The sequence below is a fragment of the Tachysurus vachellii genome, chromosome 9 (genome assembly GCF_030014155.1).
Source record: "Tachysurus vachellii isolate PV-2020 chromosome 9, HZAU_Pvac_v1, whole genome shotgun sequence".
Lineage (NCBI taxonomy): Eukaryota > Metazoa > Chordata > Actinopteri > Siluriformes > Bagridae > Tachysurus > Tachysurus vachellii.
In genome coordinates this window covers 18,493,444-18,515,452 of record NC_083468.1, presented here as the reverse complement: position 1 = coordinate 18,515,452, position 22,009 = coordinate 18,493,444, and the positions used below count along the sequence as shown (strand labels likewise).

Here is a 22,009-nt window from a genome sequence, read left to right as displayed (position 1 = left end):
GATTATGTATTAGAACAATATGTTTCTATTACCTAAAAACATCAGGTTTATTTGAAAGGTTTATTTTTCCAGAGTTGGTGGCAAAATGGTTTCAAAGAGGTTCTGACAAACAGGTGATTTATTTTCTTTATTTGTGTTAATTTTGCTATTAAAATCACTGAAAATTTGTACTTGCAATAATAAACCACAATCAGTCTTTTGATTGAATTTTATCTAGAAAAATGATCTGCTGATAACCTTTTTGGAGTGAAGATTGTAATGTATACAACTGAAAGATAAAATACATTGAGGGCATAGATTGAGTAGTTTTTGCTGAGTAAGCTCCTGAGGGCAATAAAATTCACTATAAAAATCAGGTTTATGACACAATCTATAGTGCAAAAGCAAATCACCCCAACAGGAAAAATACAGGTATATATATATATCTTATGTCAGCTTCCTTCATCTACAGCACAAATGCATCAGCACATATGCTATTAAACTGTGTAATACACATGCCATTCATTCCACAATAAGAATATTTAAAAAATGATATATTTTTACATATTACAAGAATGAATTTTATTAATTGATTTTTATTTCTTCATGATACTGCATTATATGTGCATTATAATCCATACTTTAAATCAAATATAAAGTGATACTCTGCAGATAATTATGAAATTAAACATCTGGACTCCTCAGGAGCATATTCTATAATGAATTCAGGGTAAATCTGGTACTTCTCAAAGATGACAAAAATGCTTGCATTGCTGCAGTTGTCCACACAGCTGTCATAGAAGCCTTTGCCCACGGTTTTAGGAGGAGGACGGACAAAACTGTGGTTGCCACTGGTGTAGTGACCTACCAGAACCCGTGCCACAAACATCTTTTTGGTGGTGTCTGCAGACTGAGAGTATCGGTCAGAGTAGGAGGCATCTCTGGCAAAATAAGTTCCTAAAAAACAACATAAAAAACACCCAATGATAGACAAAATAATTGAAACTTTAAGTGTTTACTGCCTTATGCAAGGTAACTTAAAATAGTTCTGCCATAAAATATTTGTGCCGCAAAGTACATGTTTGAACATTTTGGAAGTGACCCATAATATATAATCACTTAAAACTACTAATAGCTTTCTCTTAGGAACACTAATTATTTATTTATTTGCTCTCACCCTTTCCATATAATGTGCCGTTTTTACCACATATCCTCCAGTCAAAGTTCTGCTCACAGATGGCCTCTATTAGTGATTCTTGTGTGCCGTGAAACAAGAGTCTCTCATCCACTTCTCTCCCTCCATTCCGCTCCTTCATCTGCTCTTTCTGCCTGAAAAGAAGATTTGTAATATGTAGTATCAGTATATATATGCATGTAATTAAATAAAAATATGGAAACTGAGTTTGACACACACTCCGTCCAGGGTGTATCCTGCCTTGATGCCCGATGACGCCTGAGATAGGCACAGGCTCCCCGTGACCCGAGGTAGTTCGGATAAGCGGTAGAAAATGAGTGAGTGAGTGAGACACACATCTGCCTGCAGAGTCTGTTACAATGGCTTTAAGCAGAGATTCACAACCACCAAGCCATGTGGCACTAAACTACAACCAGGACAGCCAGAAACCTTTAGGTGACTGTCAATGACCAATTGAACTTTATAGATCAAATGTCATCCACTGCACACTTGTTGTAAGTATAGTATCATGAAAATCAGACCCCATCTAACTGCCTATGGCACACAGCTTCTAGTTCAAGGTCTTGCTATTTCAAAATAGGAAAACTGTAATGTACTTTTCCAGGCCTAACAGCCTGCTCCATGAAACCCCTTCAGTAGCTTCAGAGTGCAGCAGCATGCCATGTTTCCAATCAGACCAAAGGACCCATGTCACACCCCTCTTTGTCTTACTTTACTGGCTTTCTCTATCCATTACTAGACCTCAAAACTCTCCATGAGGTGTATGTTTCCTAATGCAACCTACATGTGCCTACTCAGTGAGGCATGAGATAACTTTCCAGAACCTTCAAAATGACTGTCCCTCTGTCATGGTATGAACTTCCAACCTCAACCCAGACAACATAAACCTTCTTTAAAATCTTGAATCAAAGAATGGTTAAAGACCCACCTCTTCCATGAATGCTTAACCAAACAATGCTTTACACAACTGGGGAAATGAATCAGTATAATATGACTGTATTTACAGCATACGCACACACATAAGCAAAATTCAAGTGCTAGATTTCATCTGTGTCATAAATAGTACATTGTTGCTGGTACTGACGTTATTAAGCACTGAGTAAAAAGTAAATGTGTTTGCTCAGCTTTTGAAAGATTGCACTGATTTTTACCTTATCAGTATAATTAAATAACTGCTTGTAATTAGCAGCATTCGTTTTTCCATGACAGTCTAGGCAAGCCTTGTACTTACCACTGGAAAACCTTCCACAGTGAGCTGTTCTGGTTCCTCTCAATGCTGTTGACTTTGTACTTGGGCATGGTTTGTTTAAACAGCTTCTCTACCATAAGGAATTCAGCCTCTGTCCTAGACAGGGGAATCAGCTGGCAAGCAAAAAAAATTGTTTTACTATCACATTACTTTCACATTGCATAACTTTCTAGCCATTTTATAGACAAAAGTAAACCACAACTAAGTATACTGAAGCTGTAGGGAAAATCAATCACTTAATAAATAAGCAACTAATCAGAACAAAATACTAACAACATAAAGCTTGGTATAATAGTAGAGCCAGAAAAAAACAACAAATGACGTGTACCTTGTATGAGAAGCTGGGTAAAGCTCCTCTATCCCAGTGAGCAGGAACTGCCACAGAGGAAGAGCTGGAGGTTTCACTATGAAGAAAATACACACAAAATGAAGTCTTATGTTTACATCACCCTTACTTTCTATACAAATCTTTTTGGTCATTTACTATTGGTACTGTATCTTACACAGTTTAGTAACAGAATTTTATTTACATAGGATTTGTAACAATAGACATAATTCACAATAAAGTTCATAGTGGCAAGAAAAAAAATCCCTGAGAGAACTTTTTGCACTTGAAATAGTTATTGTAAATCCTGTGGTAAATGTAATCCATGTTTATCTTATTTCATGTTTCACACAGATCATAATCATTTTCATAATCTGATGTTTTACACTGTACATGCATGCAGGTAGGTAGATTGGCTATGTTAAATTGCCCCTGAGTGTAAATAAGTGAGTGAATGAGTGTGACAGTGTGTGTGAATGGTTCCATGTGATAGACTTTGCTCCCATCCAGGTTGAATGCCCTGACCTTTTGCCCTGTGTTGCCAGCATAGATTCCTGATCCAAACAGGTCTCATTAGGATCAAGCGTCTACTTCAATTGAATGCAGTACTCCAATTTTTCAGATTTAGAATCATAGCAACACTTCACTGATCCATATCTTGTTCTATTTTTAATTAAGCATTTATCTTCCGATATTGCACTAGATCTTGGCATCCAAGCTAGAACTGAGCAAGCATGAATACAATATGCATCAACTCAGCAGTGATTCCATCAGTTTTAGCCTGATACCCTTTAAGCTTGCTCTCAACCTCTAGAGCAGACACAAATCTTGGCCTCCTCCGAATCTCTCTTTTGGTTTGGTACAGAATATTTTGCTGATACATGTCTGAAAATGAAATATACCAGAACAAAAATTGAGCATATATATTTTATATATATATATATATTTTATTTTAAAAGCAATAATGATGTATCGGAGAGGATATCCTGTTTGGGTTACCTTTAAAATACAGCATGTATGTATGGCTTCCAGAACTGACAGGGATTTCAGTCTGTGGATCTGACTGGTAAATGTTTTCTAGAGTCTGAGAAGTGAGAGGAGTGGACAGCTGTGCATCCTCCTGTGGATAATAACCATGTCATATTAAGTGCAATTATTGATCCTACTACTCAGTCCCAGTTACAGACTGAAAAGAATGTCACTGACCCCCAGTCCATATTCAGTCCATTCTTCTTTATTATTTTTCCAGTACCAGAGCCACTCAGTGGTCAGGATGAAGTTAGGTGGCTTGGTAACAGACGATACAGTGGATAGACGGCGAACCTGTCTCCCTCCACATGTCATGGAGATGAAGTTAACAATATCAGGCCCTGGACTAAAAGTTTAAGTTTACCGATTAATTTTAAGATTTTTACATTTAAATATGGCATTTTGCACTTAAATCCATTCAACTACTTTAGAATAGAGGGTCGGTGTTTACCTTACGTCATTAGATGGATTACAGAAGGCTCTCTCAACTTCCTCTCCATTTGGCAAGTCTTTCCATATCTGTCCATTCTTATTCAAAACCTGCCATCTATAAGGCAAGTTGTAATGAACACGAACACACTTTTCTAAAAACATTTAAAAAAAAAAAAAAAAAAAAAAGATCAGCAATATAATTTAATGGTATATCTACATGACACATTTCCTCTAATTAACAACAAATATTATATACAGTGCCCTCCACAGTCATTGGCACCCCTGTTTAAGATTTGTTAAAAGCGGTCAAATAAATTCTTTTTTTTTTTTTTGCAGAAGCATAATCTCTAACAGAAAAATTGTGAAAAATATAACATTTAACACAAGTTAATAATAATTTTAAAAAGTCCATGACCACGATGTCCACGTCCATGACGTGACACAGAGGCCTAATTCTCTTACCCATTTGTCAACATGGGCAAAGACAAGAGAACACACCATTCAAGAAAGGCAGATGTGTGTCGACCTTCATAAGTCAGGCAATGGCTACAAGAAAATAGCCACTCGCCTTAACTTGCCTGTATCTACATTCAGAGGAATCATTAAGAAGTTTAAAACAACTGGAACAGTGACAAACAAGGCTGGAAGAGGTCACAAGTTTATCTTGCCACAACACACAGTGAGGAGGATGGTAAGAGAAGTAAAAAAAATTTCCTAAGCTCACTGTCACAGAATTGCATCAAAGAGTGGCATCTTAGGGTCACAAAGTCTCCATAACAACCATCAGACGCTCTCTACATGCCAACAAGCTGTTTGGGAGGCATTCAAGGAAAAAGCCTTTTCTCACTAACACTCACAAACGTAAACGTCTGGAGTTTGCTAAGCGGTACTGGGACTTCAACTGGGATCGTGTGCTTTGGTCAGATGAGACTAAGATTGAGCTTTTCGGCAACAAACACTCTAAGTGGGTCTGGTGTAAAACAAAAGATGAGTACGCCGAAAACCACCTCATGCCCACAGTGAAGTATGGTGGAGGGTCTGTGATGCTGTGGGCCTGTTTACCTTGTTACCTGGGAACCTTGTTAGGGTGCATGGCATTATGAACGCTTTGAACTACCAGGACATTTTAAATAAAAACCTGATGGCCTCTGCCAGAAAGCTGAAGATGGGCCATCATTGGGTCTTTCAGCAGGATAATGATCGAAAACATGTGAAAATCTACACAAAAATGGTTCAGCAGTCACAAACTCAAGGTCCTCCCATGGCCTTCTCAGTCCCCAGACCTAAACCCAATCGAAAACCTGTGGGGCAAGCTAAAGAGGAGAGTGCATAAGAGAGGACCTGGGACACTGGATGATCTAGAAAGATTGTGCAAAAAAGAATGGTCAAAGATCCCTCTCTCTGTGTTCTCCAAACTTGTGAAATGTTATAGGAGGAGATTAAGTGCAGTCTTGTTGGCAAAAGGAGGTTGTACAAAGTATTAACATCAGGGGTGCCAATAATTGTGGGACACATTATTTCAAGTTGGGTTTTTTTTCTAAATGTGTGATTATTTTTGAGTTTGGGATTACAGTTATTAATTTGTGAAAGTAGATTATCCAGCCAGCAGAAAGACATTTATAAGAGATGGAAAATATGGTAACACCTTATTACATGGTCCAGAAATGAGCAAATATTAGTTCTATTGTTTTACTAATAATAAATTAATACTTGAATTAATTATTAGCACATAAAGAAATGAGTGAGAGATTCATTCTATTAATTCATAATTATTATCATGTTTTGAAATATGCCTATTAATAAATTCATTCATTCATCTTCTACCGCTTATCCGAACTACCTCGGGCATCATCGGGCATCAAGGCAGGATACACCCCTGGACAGAGTGCCAACCCATCACAGGGCACACACACACTCTCATTCACTCACACAATCACACACTACGGACAATTTTCCAGAGATGCCAATCAACCTACCATGCATGTCTTTGGACCAGGGGAGGAAACCAGAGTACCCGGAGGAAACCCCCGAGGCATTATGGGTATTAACATCTCATTTATGCTCATTTATAGTAAAGAGCTATCAAGGCATCTATGCTACATTTCAGCTAAAGTAAAGGATTTTAATATGTCTTTTCAAAGATGATAATAATGAGAGTCGTTATCAGATATAAGCTGCCAAATCTATCATAGACAAAAAGCCATACATTTAGAGACTCAGGATCAGTCAGTGCTCACTTGGTACATGCAATTTATGGTAAATATACAATTAGGAGGGGGGGCACGGTGGCTTAGTGGTTAGCAGGTTCGCCTCACACCTCCAGGGTTGGGGGTTCGATTCCCGCCTCCACCTTGTGTGGAGTTTGCATGTTCTCCCCGTGCCTCGGGGATTTCCTCCGGGTACTCAGGTTTCCTCCCCCCGTCCAAAGACATGCATGGTAGGTTGATTGGCATCTCTGGAAAATTGTCCCTAGTGTGTGATTGTGTGAGTGAATGAGAGTGTGTGTGTGTGCCCTGCGATGGGTTGGCACTCCGTCCAGGGTGTATCCTGCCTTGATGCCCGATGACTCCTGAGATAGGCACAGGCTCCCCGTGACCCGAGGTAGTTCAGATAAGCGGTAGAAGATGAATGAATGAATGAATACAATTAGGAATAGAATACAAATAGGTAGTTTATATCATCCCACAGCATGATCTATGCAATACCTTTAAAACTGCAACTTCTGCGAATGAAGAAAAGGCAAATCTCATTTGGGTCAGACTCATTTGCAGGCTTTGGACTTTCTAAAGCATCTTAAAATACAGAATAGGCAAAAGATTATAAGGGGAGTCTACCAAATACAATGAGTAGAAGTATTAATCAAGCTGAATCCAAAAGCCATTTAGTTCTAACCTGTACCAGGACTGGCAGTTTTAGCCATGCAATGAGAACCAGGTGGTTTTTCCTTAAAAGAACAGATCAAAAACCTGTTTTTGTAAATCTTGTTGAAGTTGTTGATGTTTTCTGGGCTGAGTCCTCTGCTAGTAAGAACTTTTACCGCAGTGGCATCAAATGAATGAGCTCTTTTGCAGGCAGCACCGAATTTACAGTCATCCTGCAGGTAGTGCAGGCAGACGTGCAGGTTGGTGCAGGACGCCTGATACCTACAGGCTCCATGTTCACCATTGCCCTTGTTATAGTGGCTGCAAACCTAAATCCATACACAACATGAGTCAAATAATGATGATAACTTTGAGTGATTAGATAAACTGCTAAACATTCGTGTGCTCGATGTCTCTTACTGACCTCTGGCAGTAGGTCAGGATCATTCTGCAGCAAAAGCTGGAAAAGTGCAGACTGTCCAAGTTGCTGGAGTCCAGCTTTGCTCAGGAGTATTGAATTATGATAGGAATGTAAGGCGTGGGAGTTTTTGCATCTTTCCCTATAAGAATGACGGTAGTTGATAGTTGATGATTAAAAAAATAATTAAAAAAAAACAACAACAAAAAAAAAACTTTATGACTTTAAAGGTGCCCTTCCACACAAAACCGTTTTGACTTGGATTTTTTGATATGTGTTAGGTCCATATGTGTTTGGTACAGAAGCGTATTGCATTCACTTGAGTAAAAAAAAAAAATCTACTCTGTTTTTCTGAATTAACGACTTAATTTTTCAGGAAAAAATTTTTTTTGCTCTGTTTTTCTGAATTAACGACTTACTTATCTCAAAATTATGAGATAATTTTTCAGGAAAAAAAAATTTTTTGCTCTGTTTTTCTGAATTAACGACTTCTCAAAATTATGAGAATTTTTCAGGAAAAATGTGGATTGCATGGAATGTTTACTTAGTATTGCTTATTTACTTATTATTAATAAGTAAATAAGCAATAAGTGTATTAATATTTACTTAGTATTACTTGTATTAAGTCGTTAATTCAGAAAAACAGAGCAAAACTTTTTTTTTCCTGAAAAATTCTCATAATTTTGAGATAAGTAAGTCGTTAATTCAGAAAAACAGAGCAAAAAAAAAAATTTTTCCTGAAAAATTAAGTCGTTAACTCAGAAAAACAGTAGATTTTTTTTTACTCAAGGTGAATGCAATACGCTTCTGTATTGTTTGTGTTGTGTCGTGAAAACGAACTGCTACCTCCCCGGTCAGTTGGAAAAGCTGCTCAGTGTGACGTAGTAATGATTGAGCTCATTACTATTCATGAGCTCTCCCACTTGAGACCACGCCCCCAGAATTCGTGTAGCTCAGTGAGTTTCCTATACAGCAAGGATGGCTGAACGTCAACGGGCTTGTGAAGAAGCCGTTCTGCCGCAATTCAAGGTGATTGTAAACAAATCTCCTCTAGCCTAGGCTACTTATTGCGCTGGGTGAATGAATAGTCATGCTCTCATATCCTAGCGGTTAGCCAATCGGACCAAGGCATTTTTTCCACAAAAGTCCATGGTAAACTTCAGACATTACCACAAAAGTAATGAAATACGTGTGGCAGGGCACCTTTAACAATCAGATCTGCAAACAAACTTCTTCTCTGTAGACTATTTACTCACCTGAACCTACAGTTCCCACAAACCATATACCTGCACAGGTGTAGAGTATCACAGCCAAAGCACTGCCCAGGGAGGTTCTGACAAACTCTCAGTGTTGTTTTAGAGATGATCACAGTGTCAGCACTGAAAACCTCACAGTCTGATCTTCTCTCACAGCCTTCAACCACCAACAACCGGTCAAAATCACAGAGAGCTTCTCGAAGCACTTCATCTGCTACTGTGAAACGTTTCCTCAAGATCTGATCCAAAGTTGGAAAATCCAGACTGCCTCCATTCTGACAAACTGCCTCAAAAGTAGCAGACGATATTAAACGTGACATTGTGGGACATAGAAACGATTCAAAGTACCAGCTACACCTTATAGGGTCACAGGTGTTTTATCAGGGTTGCCAGATTTCACTGATTACAGCTACATCGATGATGAGCCTTACTAAGGAGAATTATATATTCAAAGCTTCATATTTAACTGCATGCCATCACAGAGTTTGAAATAATGAATTAAGTGAAATTAAATCAAGATTATAATTTCGAACTTATGTTCCTTAATATAAAGTTTTTTGACTTGGATTTTGTAGCACAACTGGCAACCCATGTATGTAGAGCTCAGGTATATTTTTAGGAAACGAAACCGAGAGGCACTGAGGCTGAATGCTTAAAGAATGGGATGCAGGTGTGGTTCATCAAGCGACATGATCCTTATAGACACGATCTGTTTTTATTTAATTCATTAAAAATATTTCCTTCATGATAGTTACTAATAAATGCAACTATTTGTAGATTTTAAAAACTAGTTGAAAAGAATTAAAAAATAATATATTTATATTTATCCATCCAGTCCTATGGGATCCTGGAGCCTATACCAGGGGACTCATTTTACATTTATGGCATTTGGCAGACACCCTTATCTAGGGCAACTTATATTTATACAGCTGAGCAAATAAGAGCCTTGTTCAGGGGCCCAGAAGTAGCAGCTTGGTGTCTTAGGGATTCAAACTCATGACCTTCTGATCAGAAGTCCAACACCTTAACCCAGCGGTGTCCAATGTTATCCGGAAAGGGCCGGTGTGGGTGCAGGTTTTCATTTCAACCAAGCAAAAGCCACACCAGAGTCTACTAAAAGCCAAGAACAACTGATTAAACAGGTGGAATCAGGTGTGGCTTCTGCTTGGTTGAAATGAAAACCTGCACCCACACCGGCCCTTTGTGGATACCATTGGACACCGCTGACTTAACCACTGAGCTACCACTTACTTTGATAACAGTGTTGAACAGTGTGAAGTGTTTTCTTAAAGAAGAGCGAGGACTATTATGTTGTTGTTTTTCTTTATTACTATAGACATCTTTTGAAACGACCTTGACCGCTTTATAGTTATGTCACTGGTATCGATTTTGGAAATGTTTTTGTGTATTACTAATGTTTTATTTCACATTGATTTACTTAGTAAATATTTACATGAATTATATTCATATTATAACTCACAACCTTTGAGCATTTGAGGGATTTGCTCAAGAGCAGCAGTAGTAACCCAACACCTTAACAACTAAGACAACTTTTCTATATTGAACAAAAATATTCATTCATTCATCTTCTACCGCTTATCCGAACTACCTCGGGTCACGGGGAGCCTGTGCCTATCTCAGGCGTCATCGGGCATCAAGGCAGGATACACCCTGGACGGAGTGCCAACCCATCGCAGGGCACACACACTCTCATTCACTCACGCAATCACACACTAGGGACAATTTTCCAGAGATGCCAATCAACCTACCATGCATGTCTTTGGACCGGGGGAGGAAACCGGAGTACCCGGAGGAAACCCCCGAGGCACGGGGAGAACATGCAAACTCCACACACAAGGTGGAGGCGGGAATCGAACCCCGACCCTGGAGGTGTGAGGCGAACGTGCTAACCACTAAGCCACCGTGCCCCCCTGAACAAAAATATGCAGATTATTAATTAACAATAGATATTTATGAAGATGACTTTAGTGATGTTCAACATGAAACAACTTCCTGGAAGCCTCAGGATGAATTTTTTTAGGGGAAAAACCTTCCTATGAGCACTGTGAAATCATTAAAAAGTGGATAGACTCAGACACAGAAGTGTCCAAGAGTACATCTGCAACACTGAAGAGGTTTCAGAGCTCACTGGCTGAAATAGGTTAACCTGAGCAGATCACCATCAGAGCCAGTCTCAAAGGGAAAGAGACCAGAAGGAAGAATTGTGAGTGTTAGAAAATCTGAGAGCTTTTTAATACAGTGGTCTTTATGCAGGGCAAAAAAAAACAAACAAACAAACACTTACTTATGGTAAGACACCAAATTAAAAAAAAAAAGATTTGCTTATATACAAAAAGAATGAATCGAAAGTCTATTTTGCATGTCATCTAAATCCCTAATTGTCTACTGATCACATACAACAATACAGGACAACAACTTGCTGATCAAACTAAGTTCTTTATTAGAAAGACATGATCCAGAGTGGTGGCTCTGCCCAAACAAAAAAAAGAAAAAAAAAAGCTCAATAATTTGTTAGGATGTTGCATGCCATATATACAGTCTTATACGTACATAAAAGTGCAATGTCACAATGAATAAGCAGAATATTTATCCAATTATTTCTACTGATCGATAAAGCATTCACTGTCTTTTCCTATGTACTGCACAGGAATGAAAGATGAGCGTGACAGCACAGAGGACAATGGCTTAAAGCTCCTCTAAAACAGTTTTTAAAGGCACTTTCCCGAGTCCGTACTACAGATGAACATTGCCACATTGATATAACAGCAGTCTGCTATTGTACACCTGCGGAGGGAGAATCCAGGAATAAATCCTGAAACAAATACACTCTCTAATAAAGCATGTTCTGTCTGCAATGCACTGTACACCTTATTACATAAAAAAAGAGAGAACCTACTTTAAAATGTTATCATTACAATTTAACAGTTAGTCATTCAAAATAAAAAATAATTATAATTGTGTTTAAAATACATTATGAAATATTAGCAACAGGTGTTACTTATTTCCTGACAACACTGGTTCAGCAGATGGTCCGTGGTCGTGTATTAAAATTCAGTATGAACATGTGATTTATGATTATTAACACACAAACACACACACACACAGACACACACACAATTTGCCCAAATTGCAAATAGCACTTTTGTTATGTGCAATTTAAAAACATTTTCAATCTCAGTGGTCACTCTGTTTATTTAACTGTACAACTGGGAGCAGCTGCTACACATTTACAGTGAAATCTGTATAATGAAACAGCTTTCAATATATTTCATAGCTAAGAAAATTAAAAAATGCTTCTAAGATGCAGAGAGCTTTTAGATATTATTTTAAATATTAGGCAGTTCACTGATGTAGAGCACAGATTGGACGACAGAATTGACATTTTATAATAACAGTCAGAGAGTCTATGGCTAATGGCTTCATGCCTTTGTTTGGTGAAATTACGGAAATATTGCCTTCAGTCTTTTTCTTTTAAGACTTAATAAAAGCTCTTTGCATATCATATCTAAAAATGATCATACTCATGCTCTACAGGTAGACATTTGAGAGATTCGTGAACAAATTCTGTACCGTCTGTAACATCAGGTGTAACATGGTGTGAATTTGCGCATAGTGGAGATATTTCTAGCAGCTAACCAGACAGTTTATAACCAGATCATAATGGATAAAGATATTCTGATTAGCTATTCAGAGTACACAGGGGTTTTTATATTAATAAACTAAAATCTGAACATTTTTCTGCACTTGTATACCTTATTTTACTGTTCTACTATATTCGAGTCATGTTGATAATAATATTATTTGATGTACTAAACTGAGGAAAAAAAATAAATCCCAAACCACTTTTATTAATCGAATGATTCTACTTTCATCGTTGATAACTGTGCATATACATATTACTATTGTTACTATCAAAAATATAATATTCAAAGTAAAGCCTTGCATACACTACTTCTCTTGGTCTAAAAAAACTGCAACTACTTTTCAGAACAAAGAATTAGCAGCTTTTTTTTTTGGGACACCACTAAAGACAGGGTTAGTTTTTCATGCGGCAGTGCTGCTTTGTTACAAGTAAACCACATTCATTGCTTAGTAACTGATTAGCTGAAGGCTCAGGTCCATTTGAGACAAAAGAAATGAAATTTCACACAATCCTGAGGCTGTAAACAAAGAAACGAAAACCCTGCTTTGTTCCTGTATTATTCACATTTAGCATTTCTCGTCTAGATGTAAACTATGAACAAATTACTCTAACCACGCAGGAAGCTTTTGTGATTTGTTGCTTTCTTGTATAATACAGTCGAATATGACCTAGTTATAGTTTCCTTATCATCTATTCATACTGAGAATTACATTAGAAATGAACCTGGTCTATTTACATGCAAAGAAATGATCAGGCAGATTTCAAGTGAACGGATTTCTAGATGCTGTGATGGTGTTTTACACAAACATTGGATTAAAAAGTGGCTTTTGGTGCAGACAACATAGTAGAATGTTTCACATTTCAATGCAGCTAAAAAGAAAGATTCAAATCCTTTAGGCAGGTAAACATGTTTAAACAAAGATCTGCTGTGTGTTACAGTTTATTATTGACCTGTGACATTATTAGTAGTAAGCTTGAACATCTCTCCAGGCTGATGCACACTTGTTCTCTTTCTAGCAATGGAACAGAGGAAGAGTAGTTTCCTTTAATCCAGTCCAGATGTAAAATATTGAGATGTAACAGTTACAAAGCAATCTGTTAATATCAAAGAAAAATCACACCCGCTGCTGAGCTGTGATTGGCTCACATGGTGCAAGACTTGTCGAGAGGATCCTGGGGTGGTGACGCTGAAGCCTGAGCTGACCCCCCCTTAGGCAGCGCCATCATGGGCTTGGGACGGAGAGCAGGTGGTTTCAGCTGCACGCCCATTCGCGGGGCTATGGCAGGTTTGAAGGTGCTCATGGCGTCGCTGGAGGAGCTGGTGCTGCGACGAAGAGGATGACGATTCAGTGAATCAGCAGAGCTGCCAGCTGTAGTCGGAGAGTTCTTCATCTGCTCCAGCGTGTCCAGCACCACGTCAGGGGCGTGCTTAGCCGAACTCTGCCGCTCCAGCTCACGCAGCTCGTTCAGAGCCGTGTTCATTGTCTCCTCTATGTCCTAGTGACAGAGACCGAAGAAAAGAAGAATGAGTCAGATGACACACAGGATACTATAACAAATCAGGTAATCTGTAAACATATCTGTAATATATAGATATTATAGAATATAGAATAGAATATGTTTCTAGATGACAGTCTGGTTGAGTGAGTGTGTGAATTGTGTGATTTGTTCTGCTGTCATTAATAGCTGCTGATGGAGCTTGTCAGAGTTATCAGCACCATTTTTCTCTCATTACTGAGATGCTAATAATGAGCCAGAGCTTATTAATACATCATGACTTGACAGAAGGATAAGCGGTAGAAAATGAGTGAGTGAGTGAGTGAGTGACTTGACAGACACCACCCCACCTACTGCCTGTCAAACAGCATCAGCTCCATGTAACAAGTCTTTTTTTGGGGGTAAAATCATGGCATCAAGGTTACATAATGCATCAGATAAGGTAATAACACAGAGCTGAACACTGTGAGAATCAGTTATGCCCATCTGTGGTTGGTTGGGAATCAACAGATCTTGACATGAAGATTCAATTTGATTTCAGTTGCATCAATCGGATTATACATGGAGTCTTAATGCATCTTAGAAATTTATTTTCCATTTTTCAGCATCTGCTGGCAAATCATTACTTTGATTTACTATGAATAGGATTTCTGGGCAGTACAGTACAAAACCTCAAAACAGCATTTCTTAAATGCTTTTGACAATGACCATAATTCCATCATGCACATAAAAGGCTCTTAATATATAAGACTATTATGTATTCATACGTTTTCTTTTTTGCTTTGAACTTTGAAAAGAACCCTTAAAAATTAAGCCTTTACGTTCAGTTATAACAATCAAGAGAGGATTAACTCACAGTCAAAGTGAATGAACCTTGAAGACACAAGGACCTTCACAAGTTAACCAAATCACACAGGAAGCCTTTGACTAACAATATTTATAACACAGATCTATTAGCCTTAAAAGCAGAACATTGTAAGAGGACGTGTGTTAGGAGCAGGAGGCAGTCACTGACTGTGTTACAGGGCGTGGTGTGAGGGATGCCGCCGCTCGCTGACCTGTGCGATGCTTTCTGGATCCAGACCTCTCGCCATGTACTGGCCTGAGGAAGTGGATCTGCGGATCGGGGGGCTCTCTATCTTCTTCAGGGACTCGTGGCGGCTGATGTTGGTGAGGCTGCTGTGGCCTGAGAGGCCACCGTGTCCTGTGCGTCTGCGTCTCTCCGGGCTGTCTGTGACCATCGGACCTCTGCCACGCACCACCTCTCGAGGGCTATAATGGCTCAGCACAGGTGAGCTGAGGGCTGGGTTCCCATGATTACCGTGGTTCCCATGACTTCCGTGACTTTGAGATGGGTGAACCATGCAGTGGGCATCGCTTGGCCGTGCTGGTGGCTTGCGATTCGGAGGGTCACTCCTCTTCCTGTGACGACTACTGGAGAAAGTTTTAAAGATCATCATGACATCAAGGCAATACACACAAAGCCTCTTTTCATATGCCTGCTTTTAAAGAATAACCCTGTTTTTGTATTTAATCTCTGCCTTCTCTACTTCGTGTGACCTTCAGTTGAGCACTTCTGCTCAGTATCTTTGTTTGGACTCAGACTGGCATGTGGAACACAAAGATAAAACAATGGTCACAGGAGTCAAAGTGTACCAGTCTTTGAACAGCAAGGAATAATAATAAAAATGCATGATTTTCGGAGTGCATTTTGTGTAATGCTGCTGTTGAAATATTTCCCTAAATTTTGGTGCCATGTTACTGAGAAATATGTGAGCTTATAACACCACACAGAATAATTATAAAAATAAGAAATCAATCAGGCCAAAAAAATATATATATATATATATGTAACAAGACGTGCGGTATCAGATAAATCCTCCTCCTCCTTTACACCTGAGTAAACAGTGCTAATCTCACGTATTCAAATATTTAGTATAATTGTTTTTTGATAGTTTTAATGTGCTATATTAATTTATAATGCACTCCCATAGGCCCAGGTGTAAAAACATTGTCTTGTAAAACTGAATGACAATATAACTGTTTGCTTTATTACTACGAATACGAGATTAACTATCTAACTGACTGATTAAAGTAACCAGACATTTTTACTTAGATATTTCACCTAGCTTTACCCAGGGGTGCTAATAAATCTGCAAACTGACTGCAAATTTATTTTGTCCAGCAGAGTGCGTTCTACACACACGACATAATCTGTCTCGCTCCTCAAAACCCACTGCCTTAGTGTTTACATTCAAATGAGCATGCAGAAGAATCACTTACACACTGTATAACACACATCCTAATGATCTCATGGTATCTAAAGCTGGTTGATTTCTGAAATAACATTAAACATTAAGCTCGATACAACTGACATAGGAGACTGGACTGTCTGAAATAGTGGACGCAGTCAAGCTGTTACGGATATCCATTCTATCCGGCTTTCCTTGCTGAGTCTACCAGCAATCACTACATTAAACTGAATATGTTATGATTTGATAGCATTACATGATATTTTGCTGCAGCAAGCTTTTGTTTTTAGAAGCATGTTCTTCACTGTGCTCACAGAAGGACGAGAAAATCTAAATAAAGACAAGTGTACCTTAACTAATGATTTAGAAGTCAGGAGACATTGTTGCAAGAAAGAGAGAACGAGGGAGGAGACTGTGATGAGGGTGCAGAAATAAAGGTCATTTTTGTGTTATTGTGTGTTTCACATGATTTAAAATGCACGTAGATCGGGCATGCAAAATCGTTAAGCTGAAGTCAGTGGCATGTAAATAAAATCAGGTACTAAGTGAATACTATATGCTTGTTATTGGACACTTATAGTATGAGATTTTTAGAGGATATACACTTGGGCGGTGTAGATGAGACTAAAGGAAGCACATCCTGGGCAATTGCTCTGTTTAGTGTTAGAGTATAGGGAGTTTTGTATAAATATTGTATTAGATAGGGTCTTGTGGACAGCTGTAAAGGACTTTGTATTTAATATTAGTATAAATATTGTATAAGATCTCAGAGCTCTACAGTTCTGCTAAGCTGATATATTGAGAGATGGAGATACATTGATACATCTATAACTGTGTATAACTATTCCATTATTGTGAAAAGAGTTTTAGTGCCTTACCTGCTGATGTATGCATCAGTTCTGTCTGTAGGAGAGGTCAGATCTCTGCTGGAGCACTTCTCGTCTCCTCCGTGCCCACTGCCCACCTCGCTGTCTGCCTTTTGACTCAGAGTGTCTGAGAATGTATCGTCCCTGAGACACAACACACAGGAAGACAATCAAAACTCTGCTTCATCATTATTTACTGGAAACATATAGTCCCCACATGCTGCACTGTTTAAACCTATAAAATGTCTTACAGCATGAAGTGACGCATAGAAAAAATATGATTACCAAGTGGCCACAAGTGGTGATCATCGGGATCCAAACACTATGAGTTGAATGAGTTATCAGTTACTCAGCAGACTAAATTCATACAAAATACCCTCTAAGATCTAAATGATTAGCTGCGTATCACCCACTTCATCAGTCGAATCTCCTGCATAGAGTATTTTTAGTTGCGTAGTAGACTAAATCCGTAATAGGATACATATGAGATTTAAATTGAAGTCACTCCAGACTCTGAGCTTACGGAGGAAATCCTGCCTGTGTGGGAGCTGTCCTGCAGACTTCCTTTCCCTCCAACCATCTCTCTACAGGACAGAATGCCTGACACTGTCTGCCTCTGCATCTTCAACTCCCTCCAACCCCGCACTGGCTCATAAATTCTCTAACCCTTAACGTCATTATCAACTGACATGGCTTTGCTCAGGATCAGGCATTACTCAGGCACTGTCTCTATGAGACCTGCTCTACTCAGTTATGCAGCACAGGTTGCCTAGGCTGTATTTTTCATGACTGTGGGATTTGTCAAAGGAAGAGTTCACAGGAAATTGAATGGTGGGTATGAAAAAGCAGCCCAACCACTGCCAAGATGAGCAATCCAGTGGAAGACAGCCAGTAGAAGGTTTGCTTTGAGTAAGCCCATGGACCAGGGTTACTGATGAGAAACCTTTAGTTGCCAAGTTTGGATTTCTTACACAGCCATGGGAGGATTAGAGTCTAAATAAGTATACATTACTGACAGAGGAAGTGACCAATAGGATGGCAGACTGAATCTGGAAGTCTCAGCCCCAAAAATTTAGTACATCAATAAAGTGGAATTAAAGAATTCTCACACAAACTTTAAACATAAAACAATAAAAAAAAAATTTAAAAACTCTGACTCCTGTTTACAGATGTCTAAGGATCACATTTGGCCCATTTGTAAAAATATGAAGAAAAACAAACAAAAAAAACCACAACAAAAACAAACAAGCAGTAAACCCCACAAACACCTCTTAGGCATGTATTGGGTAAAAGATGAGAGTTAATGTACTGTAAGTCATACTCACATATCCTGCACTACGATGTACTGATGAGGCACCAAGCCGTCTATGCCATTATGTCTACCCTCCCACCAGTCTTCTGAAGCACGCTGGTACAGCAGCAGAGACGCCCCCTTCTTGAAGGACAGCTCGCGTGAAGAACGGCCCACGTAGTCGAACTTGGCGATGGCTTCGATTGGTTCGCCCTCTGCACAGGTGATAGACCAGGTTTAGAAACCATTAATGCATAAGAATCATTTATGCATGAGAGAGAACATAGACCTTAAAGCATACAGTATGTCTACTCAACATAGGCTCTGCAATGGCAAAACCTGAATAAAATTGCTTGAATGTAGTGAGATTAAAGTTCCTGCTCTGACCCTTTATGTAAAGACTCAAAGGAGCGTGAAGGGCTTTGATGCATGTAAAGTAGCAGCAGTCCTGGCAGCACTGCCTGTTCCCATCCTAAGCTGTTGCTTTAGCAACATGTCCAGGCTGGGATCAGGGCCCGTTTTAGGCTGTGCTCAAACCTAATACATCACACATTTTCAGAAGAACATCTAGTGCGTGAGTGGAATATGATTATTATTGTTGTTGATGGATAATTATTAACTAATATTCAGTGAAAATGCTGAGTGTAACCACACGATACACAGAAATACTTCAGTGACTAAAAACCTCAAAAATCCCAAACATGAAATATTAAAAATCAGTAGCAACCATGAAACATTAAAACCAAGCAGTCTTACAGGTGTACGTCAGTGAAGCAGCTCAGCCAGCAAGTGAAATGCAGAGCTAAAAATAGCCTCTGCTCCTTTATCTCCCAGACCCCATTAAGTCAGACGGGGGTCCCTGAGCGCCGGCACCACTGCTTCTACCTACTTGCAGCACATGTTCACAATGAGATGTGTTTTCAACCAACCACAAAGGCTTTTTTTCCACAGCACATTCAAAAACAAAGCTGTCCCAATCAGCAACCAATAAAACATGACCGTCATAACAGTTCTCACTCTTCAGCAGTGTAAGGGCTGACTGAAAGGGGATATAATGAAAACATTGTCATGTTCAGTAGGAAGGGAAATGTTTACAGGCCATTTGGCTAACATTACCAGTAAGTTGTGAAAAAAAAAAGGCTCAGAGAATGTTTACATTTTCACCAGCAATAGGATGACAAGATAAAAAAAAAAAAATTAATTGCCCTGTTGCTGAATTCTTAACTCTGATTGGTCAGATGTTGATTTGATAGTAGTGACAACTACAAATCATTTGGCTATGCTAATATTGCTTTTAATATTGCTAATATTGATTTAATTTCTATAGTAACAATGTTACTGTATGGCAGATGTGAAATGTATAACTGCTGATACTGTGAACTTTAGGATATATTGTTCCATTTTTGGAAGGAGTCTCCAGTGTCACTGCTTTGTAACAGGCAGAAGTTAAACTGTAAATATTCTCATATGGATGTCTTCAAGGTCTAGCGCTTTGCAGTTTCTTTGTCACAAGCAGAATTTTTTTTGCTTAACTTTCTAATACAACATTTGTGTTGAGCAAATGACAGGACCCGAATTGTATTATAGACATTCCACAACATGAAATGTAACAAGAAATGGATAAAAATGTGTAAAATTGTAATGATTGGCAAATAGCTGTGGAACAATATATGAGGATCTACGTTGGGACCTGCTCTTATTGGCATCACACCACTCTTCTGACTTTGTGTTTTTATCCTTACTTTATGTGTTGTTGGCAAATATGACTAAACAGTCATAAGAAAAATACAATAATATAAAAACTAAAGTATTTATTTTACTTGTAGTGTATTTATAACAATAAAAGATCAAATTTAAATGTTTATGCTGGTTAATAAATAATTTTAAAAAAAGGTTTCATTTTTTTTGGTGACAAATGTTTAACAGCAGAAGATTCATGAAATGTAAAGCCGTCTCACATAGACTGAGTAAAAAATCTTTCTCATCTCATTCTCAGTGACTGGCAATATACACAGTCAATGGGACGTGACAGGTGGGAATTTGCTCAGTCTGAATTAATAGGCCATGTCTCAGACTGACAATCAGTTAATAAAAGTGACAGCAAGGAAATCAATATGCTCATGTGTTGTGCATATGTCCTTTTCTCTGTTATTTCTCTCGGTATCTTTCTCACATGCTCTTTCTGTGCTGGATGGAGCTGTGTATATTGTGCAAAAATCAGCTGTGCAGGTAGAAGCTAACCTTCAGTACCAGTGAGGACACAAAAAAAGATGAACCACTAAAGAATCCATCTTTTACATTTATTAATTTGTCACAAACATTCAAACTGCAAGAAAGGCCTCATTTTAAACAACTGCAAGTCTTACATTACATTTGACGTTATTTTAACCTACCGAATTATCCAGATAAGGATTAACAATCTGATTCATGAAGAAAATTGACTAAACTGGTTCAAGCAGGGCTAAAAATCCACAACTCAGCAGTTTCTGCCGAGCAAATAGAACATGCTCCACTGCGCTCACCACAGCCTCCAGTCTCCAGATGGACCAGCGGGTGACCGAGGGGGAACTAATGACCCGTGCAGAGTAGTCCAAATAAGACACACAGCTCTAACTGTGACTCCAAACAGCACTCGCATTGTGTCCACTTACTGTAAATCAACACCAAGAACTATTGACCTCTCACCCAGAGACATATTATTACCAGATGGAACATTGATGTATTGACATTAATGGAAAAAAGGAGTTAAGCTGTGACTATAATGACTGCTGTATTGCTTGTCCTCCATGTATGTGGATGTGGATTTGGGACATGGCATATTCTAGCATACTTTGTACAATTTTAATTCTCTATGATGAATGTGCTTGAGTTAATATATTGCAGTAGATTATATAATATTTAATTTTATAAATATAAAATGCGTCCATTTTAAAATTGCAGAAAGTTTTAGCACTGTATCAAATTTAAAAAAACAACTTTTAAATAAAAATAAATTTTCTCTGTACTGATCTACTGTACATCAGCTGTACCATCACTATTTTGCATGGTCTGATTTTACACTTTCTAGGTTGCCCACATTTGTTTCTTTGGGGATATGATGTTCTATTAAATTCATGTAAAAATAAAATTTGAAGATTCCAACAGCTGATCAGATACTGTAAGCAGATTTAAAGAAGTGTGGTGGAAGTTATAAAGATGTATTAGAAAATATTATTAGGACATTCCGAAGATGGAATGGATATTTTATTATTGCTATTATCAATACCAACATGCTAATGTAATAATATGTTTACATAAAAAGTGTAAAAGAAGTGTCCTCTCACTCAGACACTCATACATATTCTGCTCTCTAATAGCAATGTTGTTTCATTTCATGTAGTCTATAAAAACAAAGCAATGGTTACAACATAATGCTCAGGGTCTCACTGCACACATAACAGCCCCATGAGGAAGGACTCTAGGATGGATGAGCAGAAACTAATAACAGTATCCAGTAATCAAACACAAGTTAATTTCTATAAAAGACATACAAATAACAATGATAGCAGTTTATACATAATTGGGGTGAGCCTAAGGGAGTTCTGTCAAGGCAAAGCTCACAGTGGGGTTTAACATGCTATGAGTATGCCTTTGACTGTGAGTTCTGGAAAGCAGCCCCTCCACAGCCCTCAGAGCAAAAACATTTGGGACAGAAA

The 22,009-nt window shown here is 38.4% G+C and overlaps 2 protein-coding genes across 3 annotated transcripts in view; both read right to left on the bottom strand.

Annotated features, from left to right (window-relative positions):
- Positions 1-114: 114 nt before the first annotated feature.
- On the bottom strand, positions 115-9,113 carry LOC132851314 (protein mono-ADP-ribosyltransferase PARP12-like). The gene is made up of 12 exons (XM_060878082.1): positions 8,745-9,113; positions 7,495-7,630; positions 7,102-7,399; positions 6,915-7,001; positions 4,229-4,361; positions 3,955-4,123; positions 3,748-3,868; positions 3,537-3,633; positions 2,752-2,827; positions 2,406-2,536; positions 1,157-1,308; positions 115-936 (listed from the first exon to the last, which is right to left on the bottom strand). Exons 1-12 carry the CDS (start codon positions 9,062-9,064, stop codon positions 656-658), a joined length of 2,001 nt encoding a protein of 666 aa, XP_060734065.1. The 5' UTR covers positions 9,065-9,113; the 3' UTR covers positions 115-655.
- A 3,927-nt stretch (positions 9,114-13,040) lies between these two features.
- Positions 13,041-22,009, bottom strand: part of srgap1a (SLIT-ROBO Rho GTPase activating protein 1a) — a 76,296-nt gene continuing 67,327 nt past the window's right edge. Inside the window, exons 19-22 of one of the 2 annotated variants that reach the window (XM_060878079.1) lie at positions 18,349-18,529; positions 17,036-17,167; positions 14,964-15,339; positions 13,041-13,905 (exon numbers count right to left, since the gene is read on the bottom strand). In XM_060878079.1, the coding sequence (XP_060734062.1) occupies positions 13,552-13,905; positions 14,964-15,339; positions 17,036-17,167; positions 18,349-18,529 (1,043 nt within the window). In that variant the 3' untranslated portion in view covers positions 13,041-13,551. The remainder of the gene's footprint in view (positions 13,906-14,963; positions 15,340-17,035; positions 17,168-18,348; positions 18,530-22,009) is intronic. The other variant, XM_060878080.1, reaches the window with a different exon arrangement.